At 34.1% G+C, this 13,612-nt stretch overlaps 3 protein-coding genes across 5 annotated transcripts in view; 2 read left to right on the forward strand and 1 right to left on the reverse strand.

The window, feature by feature from the left end:
• The window catches only part of LOC149876956 (tetratricopeptide repeat protein 8-like), a 47,526-nt gene that overhangs the window by 32,507 nt on the left and 1,407 nt on the right, over positions 1–13,612 (forward strand). The gene's annotated exons all lie outside the window — the stretch shown is intronic.
• LOC149876957 (uncharacterized) overlaps positions 1–13,612 on the reverse strand; it is a 179,264-nt gene that overhangs the window by 12,596 nt on the left and 153,056 nt on the right. The window lies entirely within an intron of this gene.
• On the forward strand, positions 17–1,674 carry LOC149876958 (uncharacterized). The gene is made up of 2 exons (XM_090074714.1): positions 17–317; positions 712–1,674. Exon 2 carries the CDS (start codon positions 865–867, stop codon positions 1,450–1,452), a length of 588 nt encoding a protein of 195 aa, XP_089930840.1. The 5' UTR covers positions 17–317; positions 712–864; the 3' UTR covers positions 1,453–1,674.

Below are 13,612 nucleotides of genomic sequence, written 5' to 3' on the forward strand. Positions count from 1 at the left end.
GATTAACAATCCGAAAACTAATTTACGAACCACTAGCGAATTTTTTTTTTGCGGATTCTCTTTGCTGTTCGGATTATTAATCCGAAAAACTTTTACGAATCAATTTAACTTTAATTCGCTTAGCGAATTATACGAATCGCGTTCCGTTCGCGTCACCATTAAATGGTGTGGTTCAAAAAAATTACATTTTTATTATATGCGCGTCCTATAAATAGTGGATTTCTTTTTTATTTTCAATCAGTCCTATTTGGAAATCTTAACCTACAACAATTCGTTCAACAGATCAAGTCTACTATTCTTTACTTACATTTATTACGGTAAGCCATTATTATCTTATCTTGATTTAAAAGTTAAGAATATTTCAAGCTAAATTTTTGCGGTTTTTTTTTTTTTTTTTGTGGATCAAATTCCTTTGCGAATTATTTCGCTTTGCGGATTGCTTCAATTAGTGGATTGGTCCTATAAAATTTATATTGTTATGTTTCTTCTACTTAAATATTAGTAGAAATAAAAATAGAGATAAAAGCTAGTTTGAAAAGTTGTTACGTTCATTTCAACAATTAAGGCAAATAACCTTTAAATAATTAGTTCTTTTATTGAAAGCTTTATGCATGGCTCAAAAATATCATTTTTTATTAAGACAAATATAAAGGAAAAACTCAATCTGATTTATTCCATTTTTATGTTATTTCATTTTTTTCTTCTTTTCAGATGCCTAAGCTATCTAATATTTGAGAATTCTTCAACAAGGTGGAGGAAAACAAGGCAAAATATAAGGCCTGTGTCAAGCCAAAAACCGAGGTGTCATTAGAGCTTGCTCACTAATTCAATAAAGATCTAAACAAAAGATTCGAAGGGGAGTTGATGAATATTGAATTCTCTATTGCTCATTTTTTAAATCCTAACAGGAAGAGCATGTGCTTTGTGGATGAGGGGGGAAAATTTGAAGTAGTCAAAACTGCAGGAAAGAAAGCTATGAAAGAACTGTCAAGAAAAGAAATTTTGGCCAGCCAAAGCACTCCTTCCCCTTCAATGTTGGATGATGAAGATGATGACGACTTTGATTTCACTGAACAACTGAGGAAGAAAGTGTTTGGTGCAGGTTACATTAATCCTGGAGGTGAAACAAGCACCAAGAAAGCCATTTCTGCTGAAATTGAGGGGTATTTGAATTCAAAACCAGTTCTAGCAAATACAAATGTACTGGAATTCTGGAAACAAAACCAGTATATTTACCCAATAATGTCAAGGCTGGCCAGAAAAAATCTCTGTATACCTGCTGCATCATCAACATCTGAAAGAGTTTTCTCAACAGCAGGGAATATATACAGCTCTAGAAGAACCAATCTTTCAATCTCAAAGGTTGAGATGTTGGTATATATGAAAGAAAACACTAAGCAACTCAGTAAAATTCAAGACATTGTGTGGCCAGGAAATGAATTTGGAAAATGATTAACTTTCAGTGTGATTTTGACTTTTTTTTATTTCTTAACAAGGAAATCATTTCGTTTCATTGTATATTTGAATATTATAAATAAATAAAAATGAATCTTATTTCAAAAGGATTTTTTATTCTGAACCCGTATAAATCCGTAAAAATAATTTCGGTTCGGATTCCAATTCGAAAAAAGTTTTTCGAATTGCAATCCGATCCGAAAGTATCGAATCGGATTGCAATCCGAAAAAAAAATCCGAAAAAATTTTAACGAATTTTTTTCCGATAAATTATTTTCGGATCAAATCAATCCGTAAGTAATTTGAACCGTTTAGCATAGTTAATTCGGTGCACAATCCGCAAACCGATAAACAGTAACGAATCGGCGGTCTCTAAAAAAATGTCAAGATTTTTCATGATTTTCATCAAAAAATCTGTAAATGTCTCAACTAACTTCTAAGGTAGTGGTTTAGTTAAAAGAATGCTTATGGGGCACTAATAGCACTGTCATATAAGATTTTATATTGAAAAAGGTGCATATGCTGTAAATAGGGCTCAATCAAGAACAACAGTTTTGACCCCCGAAACCAAAAATTTTGGTAAGAGCATGAAAATCCTTATTTTATAATGTTATTGGTATATTCAACTAGAGCACATGTGTTACCCACATTATGGCCTGGGGGCTTGTAATAGGCCATAATCAGAAAAGTTTTGCTCTGGAAGTGAAAAAATCAACAAAAATTCAACACTAAAACTACCATAACTTTTGTTATACTGCAGGGATTGGGATAAAACTTTACCCAAATCTTGGTATTGGCATAGGCTACATTGCCACTAAATTTTATTGGTCTATGACTAATGGTATGGATTTTATAGCAGTTTTGCTATGTCAAAAAAGAAGGTAAATTTTTTCCATTTTTGTAACTTCAAAGTCATTTTTTTCCCGCAGACGTACCTAAAAGATTTTAAAATTTGCACCAGGTGACCCTGGGATGTGTTCACTATCACCCCATATAAGTGGCATTCTTGGGTCAGCTAGGTTGGCAATATTGGATTTCATGATAACCGTGACTTTGTGTATTTTAACTAGTATGTACACATAAAAGAATTAACGTTTAACGTGTGAAAACGCCGTTTTTTTTAATATATGATATATTTACAATTGTAATTAGTCTTTGATGATAACACTTCTTTTTGGATTGAATATGTACGTGTTATGTGAATATGCACATATTATGTGAACTGTGACATTTACCAGTACGTATGTAAAATAGTTTTGCCTGCACAGTCTCAAAAATGTTTTATCGCAGTGAATTTTCTGTTAGAGGACTTTGAATCATGTACTAAAGTCCAGCATTACTCAGCAAGTAATGAAGGTGAAGGTTTCCCTTTATAATGACTTTTTATCTCACTGACCTCTTGATCAACAATTCACCATATTCTTTAGATACACCTTGCATGTTTTCAGGAGAAAAATTTATAATGATAATCCAAAAAAGAAATTTGAGTGGAATTACACTCCAGGTTTTCATGATTTTCATCATATTCTTGATCTGAGATTCAAAATTTGCAAATTAATTTCGTCTAAGAAAACCCTAGAAAACATTTTGAACTATTATCAAAATGTCATCAAAATGCTGATTGAGAAGCAACTGCCTCAACCGGTCTGATGAAAACACCTGTTACTTTGAAAGAATTTAAACGGTAATTTGTCTTCAAAAAGTTAATTGCATAACAATCTTTCACAAACTATTTAATGAAGCCTAATTTTATATATACAGGTGGCAATATAATCTAGTTCAGTGAAACAAGTGGAAGAGTAGCAACATATTTTAGTGCAACAGTAAAATCATCTCACTTAGGCCATACTTTCCCTGACAATTAATTGCAGATCAGCACATATCATCCGCTGATGATTGTTATATGTATGGCATTCACAATACCTTCTAGGATTTTATAGGTTTCCCCCATGATCATTGAATATGCAACAAACACAGATGGTAACTGATTGCCAGTATGTAACAATACAGTTTTGGCGCCATTTAGTGGAATTATGTTCCTATTCAAAAAGTTGAAATAAACCGTCAATATCACAGCAATAACAGAATTCCATTGTAGACGTTTACGATAAATTAATATTCTAACTTACATTTGTAACAACTTTTTTTCTTTTTATCTTAATATTAGCTGTTCACTATGATCTTTAGTTAGCTTCAGATCTCGGATGAAATCAGTTAATTCAATTTGTAAAGTTAATGGAGGTCTATTATCATTTAAATTCTCGATTCTGATTAGAGAATGTTGTTATCTTTATGTACAATCCTTATTGCATTGTAATGATGTTGAACATTATTATGTTATTAATATTTTTTCTTGTTGTTTAGTAAATTAAAGTTTAAAATTTAAAAAAGTTTCTCATAAAAACTTTATTTTCTTATTAATCGCTGTGTTATGTTTTACAACAATATACATGGCCCTATAACCTGTACGATTAGAAGCACCTCCAAATACATCATCGCTTATTCAACAATACAAATATTGGTTTCGAACTTTTGAATACTTTCTAGACGTTCACAATTAACAGCATTCTAAGTTCTTATTGATAGTGGAAGTTTTATTCACCCTAAGCTAGCTGATAAGCTCTCACTAAATGTATCATCAACTAATAGCTCTGTTCAAATGGGATCTACTTCCTTGTCAACCTCGATTATTGGAACTTGTTTTGTTGATATAAAAATTCCTGATTCTAACTACTCCAATGTAAGGCTCCACGTTATGGACAATTTGTTTGTTGATATTATAATATGTGGCATTGATTTTCAGTCTCAGAATCAAAGTGTAACAACTTAATTTTTGTAGAGTTGAGAAAATTCCTTGTAGTTGCTCATTAGGTGAAGAGCCATTAAACTTGCTCAAAAACCTTACACCTGGCTGTAAACCCATAATCCTGGTTTTACAGTGCTGAAAAAAGAAAGTTTATTTGCTCCGAAGTACAACATCTTTACAAAGAAGTTATTATCGAGCCTTCAACATCACCCTGGAGATCACAATTTGTTGTAAAGATAAGCGAAAGATTCAAAAAGCTTCTTATTAAAGGTATAAGAAGACAAATTGTCAAACTACTATCAATTGTTGTTACCTTCTTGATATCACCCTCAACCACAAATCGATGAGTTTGTAAATATAATTTCCCAGTAGTGATACTTTATTAAAATTGATTTGAAGTCAGCCTAACATCAGGTCCCGATTAAACAAAAAGATCGCCTGTATATTGCATTTGAAGCCGACGGAGGCTTACTTCAGTTTGTTTGTATGCCATTTGGTGTGACAAATGAAGTAGTACTGTTCCAAATAACATAGAACAACATTATTTCTAAAGGGAAATTGAAATATACTTTTGCTTATCTTAATAATCCGTGGTAAATAAAAGGAACATGACTGCAACCTCAACCACTTTCTTTTAGCTGCTAAAACGAAGAATTTCCAGAAATGAAAAATATGTTTTCTCTACATCTTCGACCTTCTCGGTTACAAAGTCAGTCATTAAAAAACTGAGCCAAACATTGAGCTACTTCGCCCACTCCGAAAATTATCTGTTGATACAAAATCTCTGAAGCGAACATTGAGTCTATAATCTTTCTATTCACGCTGGATCCCTTATTTCTCTTAGAAAATTGCCCCTTTCGTCAAAATTAAAACATTTCCTTTAGCCTCTTCATGATTTGCAGCATTTATTACTGTCAAGAAAAATATTGAGTACTCGATTGTGTGTTCATTTAATGAAAATGAACCATTTGAGTTAAAAACTGACGTGTCTGGTACAACAATCATGGGCTCCATAACCAAAATAGTAGACCAGTTGTTTTTTTTTCGCGATCTTTGCATCAATCTTAACTAAAACATCCCATATTTAAAAAAGAGGCATGTGCTATTCTCGAGTCTGTCCGACATCTGCAAACAGGAAAGCCTTTCAAGCTTTTAACTGGTCAACAGTTCGTTTCATTTTTGTCTAAATAAAAGTAAGATGAAGAACGATGAAATTTATCAATGATGTCTAGAGCTTTGTTGTTACAGCTTTGACGTCGTTTACAGAAAAGGAATTGACAATATCGCACCAGATACTTTTAGTCTTATGTACACTTCTGCAAAGAACTTGTCTACTCTTTCATCTTTGCACAACTCGTTATGTTACCCAGATATCACCAGAATTATTGCTTTTGTTCACGTCATCTACTGAAAACGGTTTCTCATAAGAAACCTTTTTCAGTAGATGACGTGAAATCTGTCTAAGGCAACTGTCGAGTATGTCAACAATGCAAACCATCTTTCTGCATATCTTCTAAGTTACAACTCATCAAAGCTACTCAGTCTGTTAAAAGCCTAAAGATCGACTTCAAAGGACCTATACCGTCGGCTACCCGTTATTTATATATGCTTACTATCATCGACGAATTTTCTCGATCTTCATTCGTATTTCCTTGTGCCAACATTTATTCAATTACTGTCAGTTGTTTTTCTCAGCTCTTTGACATTTTTGGTATGCTTGTTTACACCCATTCTGACTAAGATTGTCCTTCATGATTAAAGATGTCCAATATTTTCTTCATGAAAAGGGTATAGCTACAAGTAGGACAACTCCGTGAAATCTTCAGGGAATAGGTCAAACCGAACTATACAATAGTATTTATGAATCAGGTATAGCTACCAACAGGACAACTGTAAAGTCTTCAGGGAACGGTCAAACCGAACAATACAATTGTATCTTTTTGTAAACCAATACACTAGCTCTAAAATTATGAGACCTTGATTTAATCTATTGGGAAGTTGTCTTGCCTGACGCACTCCATTTTATTCACTCCTTAATCAACACCACTACTAATGAAACTCAGTTTGAGCGACTCCTTATGTACTAAAAATACTTTGCTACAGGACACTGAGTCTCTTCATGGCTAATGGAAGCTGGCAAACTATACCACAATACCACAATACTCACTTATTAAGCATGCCAGCGGTCGTGAATCTACGGTTTCTATTCGTCATCTATCATCTGCGCCACTATCCCCCAAATCGATAACTGACTCTATTGAAACATGGAATCAAATTGCCGCGGAGCAATCTACTGTACATCATTAACAAGAGCTGGATGAGGCTGTCATCTGACATCCCTGAAGATCAACCTCCCACGTCCGATCAAATAGAAAATGTTATTTTAATTATAATAAACTCAATAGCATATATACTCATATAACTCAATTGCATATAATAAACTCAATAGCATAATAAACACAATAGGCGATAAACTTAAAAGCACACTACTCCTAATCAGTCGGACCTTTGAACATTTGACTGAACTACTTGAAATTTAAAAGATTTAAGAAACAAACTTGTGATGATGCTGAACACTTTTATGTTGCTAATATTTCATGTTGTTTAGTAAATAAAAAGTTTAAAAAAAAGAAAAAGTTCTATCCTGTCTCTTTTACTGCAGTTTGAATTTATAAGTTATCATTTTCTTGAAAGTCTGTGTGTGATTCTTCGACCAAGTTAATCAGGTTTCTTGGGTCCTGAAATAAAATGTGAGGGTGATATTAGTCAAGAAGCGGATGGAACATTTGGATATGATATATTTAAGTTATAATGGCAGTAAGAGAAAGGCAAAATCTTTGAAATAATTTTTTGGCTCAATTCATATAGATATACCAAATGATATGGGGTAGCCAGTATTTAACTAATTTCTTAGTCGTAAAGAGCAGCTAGTGTAACTATGTAGTTGTGCTCAAGTAGCCATATTTTCTTTTGTATCAAAATAAGCAGCATATAGATTTCGAATAAGTTCATTATTTGTATTTTGCTTCTTTTTTGCAGTATATTTTCCACATTTGGAATAAAAGTTGTTTCTCATTGTTACAGTTTCGACGAGAGAAAATTGTCATTTTATTACAATCTAAAACAAGCAAGGTACACAATCATTTTAAGGATGTAGGGGTAGGATGAGGGGGGGGGGGGGGTAAGATGAACACTTGACTAGTTATATTAGCATTCAATAAAAAAGTAACAGCAAGACAGGTGAGTGAGTAGGCAGATACAGATCGTAAATACAAAAACACAACAAAAAGTTTGCACCAAAAAAGATAAAAAAGAACATTTTGCATAAAAACCATCTATTCAAGAGATAACAATATGTGCATCTTCGAAAATTTAATATTATCTTACGTTTAATCCATTTCTAAAAATTTAACTAATTAAAAACTAAAAATTAAAATTCTAAAATTTAACTAAATTAGATTTAAATGTTCTTGTTAACTGTTAATTATGTCTTCTTAGAAACTCTTAAATATAAATTATTTAAAAATTGTTGATCGGAAGAAAATTACGTTAACGCTATTTTTGTAACTTAGCTTATTATGTGACATTCCGATCTTAATCATGCGTGGTTGTGGTATTGGTGCTTTACCATAAGTGCTATATATAGCCCATTTATGAAGATTGATAAAAATAATTTAGCTATTTTTAACCGATCAAAACTGTATAAAAAGAGTAAAAATTTATTAAGAACATGTTGATTAAAAAGTAACAAAAGCGGTGTTGATCTTCAAAAAATAATATAATACGCAATCGGTATTAATCTTGATCACCTTCGGATCAAAGTTGGTAGCAGAGGGTAGTTTCTTCACAACGGAAGAATGGTAAAAAGAAGAAATCAGAAATTAACAAATCAAATGGAAGATCAACTAAACGTCCAAAATGAAGTGTCAGCATTAAACAGGAAGAAAACGATTTTAAACTCTTCGTTTACGCAAATTAAACATCAAATTATTCAGCTTCTTGGAGACGACGATCCGACATGTAAAAACGAGTTACGCCATTTAACTCATCAATTAACAAAGACACAAAACGAAGTTCTCGAGGTGATGGTTGATTTATCAAACAAATACGAGTTTCTTGAGTCAAAAGAAAATTTAGAAAAACTCAATCAAGAAATTGAAAGAATAAATGGCGAATTCACGGAAGCGATGGAACATGTAAATAGATGGATATTGTGCAACGGAAGTGAAAGATCTAATTTTGACCAAAGGATGGATCGAGAACCTATGCGGATAACGGAAAAGCAGCAACGTGATCAATGGTCGAGTATTCGAAAATTAAAGGACGAAGAAAAAGATAATAGCGAATATGAATCAATCAAATCGACTCATAGCCGTTTGCGTACAACAAATAATTTAGATGAAAAGACTGCAAAAATTGGACAGGATTTATGGAAACAACTAAAACGCGTTTCTATACCAATATTTAATGGCGATAAAAAGAGCTACGAAAATTGGAAAGCTTCATTCAACGCATGTATCGATCAAGCTCCAGCGACAGCTGAATATAAATTACTTCAGTTACGTCAATATTTATGTGGCGACGCATTAAAAGCAATTGAAGGACTTGGGCATTCATCGTTTGCCTATGAAGCTGCGAAAGAAAGACTTGAAAGAAAATAAGGCGGAACGAGGAGAAAGGTCCTCATGTATTTGGATGAATTGAACAACTTCAAACCTATGAGGGAAAACCAACCAAGAGATTTGGAAAAATTCGCCGACTTGTTGGATGTGGCAGTAATAAACTTAAAAGAAGCTAATAGAACTGAAGAACTTGGTAACAGAACATTATACCACCAACTGCAAAAAAAGGTTCCAGAGATGATGTTGATAAGATATAAACGTTGGGTGCATGAATACAGATTAAACGAAAATGTTGAAACTCTAAAAAAGTTTATTGTTGAAGAAGCGGCACTTTAAAAAAAGGCACTGGTAGCAAACCGTCTGAAGGAAATTCATACTTTACAGACAATGAAAGAAAAAAGAAAACAAATTGGATAAAAAAATGTGCTGCTTGCAAAAACGGTCATAAAATATGGGAGTGTCCAACATTTAAAAATCAAGTTGTTGAAGAAAGATGGGAAACAGCCAAGAAATGTAAACTCTGCTTCAGGTGCTTAAACTCTAATCATTTGTCAAAGGAATGCAGGAATAAAAGAATGTGTGGGATTGACGGCTGTACAGATACTCACAATCGCTTGCTTCACAAAAGGAAACGTCAAAATGAGAGAATTTCTGAAGAACCCAAGAACATGGTAATTGAAAACTCTCATATATCAAACATCCAACTACATTCAAAACACGTCATGAACTGTATATCGCTTCGAACGGTGCCGGTTATTCTTCGTAATGGAAATAAAAGAGTTTTAGTTAACGCATTGCTTGACGATGGAAGTACAAAAACGTATCTGAATTCTGATGTGGCGGCTGAGTTGTCACTGCAGGGTAAAACAGAAAAAGTAACTGTAAACATGATAAATGGAAAAATTGATTCATTCGAAACCATGCCGGTGGAATTCCAGCTGGAATCATTGAATGGAAAAACAATTATAACAGTGGAAGCCTTTACAGTAAATAATGTAACTGGAAACTTAAAAGCCGTTAATTGGAGAAAAATGTCAAATAGTTGGAGACATCTGAGAAACATCGAGTTCCCAAATATTGGACCCAAACCAAAAATTGACATTCTAATTGGTGTAGACTATTCTGAGTTGCATCGTGCAATTAAGGAAGTAAGAGGAGAATTTAATGAACCAGTGGCCCGGCTAACACCGCTTGGATGGACATGCATTGGCGGCACTGGAGGATCCCTTCAAACACACTTTACGAAAATGATACCAAAAGCAAAGGAAATAGAAGATGCGAATGACACCATTAAAAAGTTATGGACAATTGAAGGTGAAGAAGAGATGCAATTAAAAAAAATGATAACAAGCCCAGAAGACACTACCGCCCTTAATATAGTTACAAGTTCGCTGAAAATAGAAAACGGAAGATATGAGCTAAAATTACCATGGAAAGAAAATAGACAGCTGGATGATAATTATATAATGGCGTTAAACAGACTACAAAACACGGAAAAACGTCTAATGAAAAACCAAAGTCTCGGAGATGAGTATAACAAAATTATTAAACAGTATCTAGAAAAGGGATACTTGGAGAAAATTGATAAAAATAATCTAGGAGATGGTTGGTACTTACCACATTTCCCAATTCTCCGTCCCGAAAAATCAACCACAAAAGTCAGAATAGTGTTCGATGGATCTGCAAAATACAATGGTAAATCCATTAACGACTTTATCTACCAAGGACCAAAACTTCAACAAGATCTTGTAACAGTTTTACTTCGATTTCGAAAATATCCAGTCGCTTTAGCTTGCGATATAGCAGAAATGTATTTAAGAATCGGAATATATAAAGATGATCGAAGGTACCAACGAATTCTATGGAGAAGTTTGGATCCAACTGCTGAGCCTGATGTGTTTCAGTTTAATCGACTGGTTTTTGGGATCAACTCAGCGCCTTTCATGGCTCAATTTGTAACACAAGAACACGCAAAAAAGTATGCACAAACATTTCCTTTAGCTTCTGAAGCTGTTCTTGAAGCAACTTACATGGACGATACAATAATTTCTGTAGTTGATGAAAAAGAAGGAATTCAATTGTACAAAGAACTCACGCTACTATGGAGTTCAGCCGGAATGTTTGCACGAAAATGGCTTTCAAACTCGGTCAAAGTTCTTAAAATAACACCCGAAAATGATCGTGCAGAACATATAAACTTAGATTCTGGAGAATTACCTGCCATGAAAACGCTTGGAGTTGTCTGGGAAGCAAAACCTGATTTATTTACTTTTCATTCCGTCGCTACCGAAGAAAATGCGGTATATACAAAAAGATTTTTGTTAAAAAAAATGGCAACTTTGTTCGATCCATTGGGTTTTTTATCACCATACATCATTCGAATAAAAATAATTATGCAAGAGTTGTGGATTGACGGAATTGAGTGGGATGATCGAATTCCGGATAGGATTTTGAAAAATGTTGATCAATGGTTTCAAGAACTAAAAGATCTTTCTATGATAAACATTCCTAGATGTTTACAAACAACTTCGACAGTTGTAAACCGATCCATACACGTTTTTACGGATGCGTCTTGTAAAGCATACGGTGCTGTTGCTTATCAACAATGTTTGTATGACACAGGAGAAGTGACCTGTGTAGTCATAATGTCAAAGGCCCGAGTAAGTCCATTGCAGTCTATCAGTATACCAAGACTGGAGTTACTTGGAGCTGTTCTCGGTTTACGACTTGCAGAGAAAATTGTTAAGGCCTTGAAGCTTGAAATTAAAGACGTAACTATATGGTGTGATAGTCTTAACGTTTTATGGTGGATAAGGAATCACAGTCGAAAGTTGAAACCATTTGTTGCTAATCGTGTCGGACTCATTCAATCAAAGACTGAACTAAAACAATGGAGGTACATACCTACAAAAACTAATATAGCCGACTTATTATCTCGAGGAACATCGGTGAATGAGTTAAAAAACAATAATGTATGGTGGCATGGACCAAGTTTTCTGAATTCTTTAGAGGAAAAATGGCCTCAGAATCACGTTGAAATCACACATGAAGCTTCAATTGAAGTAAAGAAAAACGCTGTGTTAATAAATTTCGCATTATCTTCCGAAGTAGTAAATCAATTGCTTGATATAAACCAATTCTCATGTTGGAAAAGACTTGTCAGAGTTAACGGATGGATGTATCGATTTATAAAGAACTGTCGATGTAAAATTGATTTGCGTATGATAGGTGATATAACAGCTGATGAATATCATGAAAGCGAAAAGGAAATTATTGTTAAAGCTCAACAGGAAAGCTTCAAAGAAGAATATAACAACCTTAAAAAAGGAAAAACAATATCAGTATCAAGCAAAGTTATATCTTTAAATCCACAAATTGATGAAGATGGCTTATTACGCTCTTGTAGTCGATTACAAAATGCTTACTACTTGCCTTACGATGTTAAGCATCCAATCATTTTGCCGAGAGGTCATGCGGTTACAAAATTGATTGTTAAACATTACCATGAAGAAGGAAATCATGTAATGGGAACAAATCAGTTACTCACAAAATTATCAGAACGATATTGGATTATACGAGGACGAGAAGAAATCCGCGATGCAGAAGCAAAATGCAACAAATGTAGAAGAAGAAAATGTAAACCTGCTCAACAGCTTATGGCTCCTCTGCCAGCAATTCGCTTTAAGGAACCACTACGTGCGTTTGCCCGAATTGGCATTGATTTTGCTGGGCCATTTCTAACGATGCAAGGTAGAGGGAGGACACGACAAAAAAGATACTTATGCTTGTTTACCTGTTTACTATCACGAGCAGTACATCTCGAGATAGCTTATAATTTAGATACAAATTCATTCCTCGATGCCTTTTTTCGAATGGTGAATAGAAGAGGATTACCACTGGAAGTTTTGACGGACAATAGAACAAATTTTGTTGGTGGATCTCGTGAACTAAAAGAACTTGTCAATAGCTTAGATAAGAATAAAATTACCTACTCTACAGCTGATAAAGGAATCAAGTGGTACTTTAACGCTCCACTAGGACCTCATCTTGGTGGTGTGTTCGAAATAATGATTAAGGCTGCAAAACGTGCAGTATCTGGAATACTTGAAAAGGCCGATATTACTGATGAAGAACTCCATACGGCCTTTACAGGTGCTGAGAGTTTATTGAACTCCCGCCCATTAACGTATCAGAGTGCTGATATAAAAGATGATGTTCCATTGACTCCTAATCATTTTTTAACTGGACAAGTGGGAGGACAATTCGCTCCCGACTCAAGTCAATCAAAAAATTATCATCCTAAAACACGTTGGCGTCGAGTACAAGAATTATTACGTCACTTTTGGAAAAGATGGTTGCGAGAATGGCTTCCCTCTTTATCAAAGCGGTATAAATGGAATCAAGAAAGCCGAAGAATGAAAATAGATGATATTGTATTAGTCATTTCTCCGGATACAGCCAGAGGACATTGGCCGCTCGGTAGAATTACAGAAGTATTTGAAGGAAAAGATGGACGTGTAAGAGTTGTAAAAGTTAAAATTGGCGAAAAAGAATTTATACGACCAATTACAAGATTGTGTCTTCTTGAGTTCGATAATTGAAAAGGTTTGATAGACTGGAGTCTATCAAAGAGGGGGAGAATGATCGGAAGAAATTTACGTTAACGCTATTTTTGTAACTTAGCTTATTATGGGACATTCCGATCTTAATCATGCGTGGTTGTGGTATT

The sequence above is a fragment of the Hydra viridissima genome, unplaced genomic scaffold, assembly GCF_058129835.1.
Source record: "Hydra viridissima isolate aposymbiotic clone 2 unplaced genomic scaffold, HvirCarnegie_v1 scaffold_17, whole genome shotgun sequence".
NCBI lineage: Eukaryota > Metazoa > Cnidaria > Hydrozoa > Anthoathecata > Hydridae > Hydra > Hydra viridissima.

Bases quoted from the DNA above. Each gene is read 5' to 3' on its own strand.
- LOC149876958 (XM_090074714.1), top strand. From the start codon at position 865: ATGAATATTGAATTCTCTATTGCTCATTTTTTAAATCCTAACAGGAAG.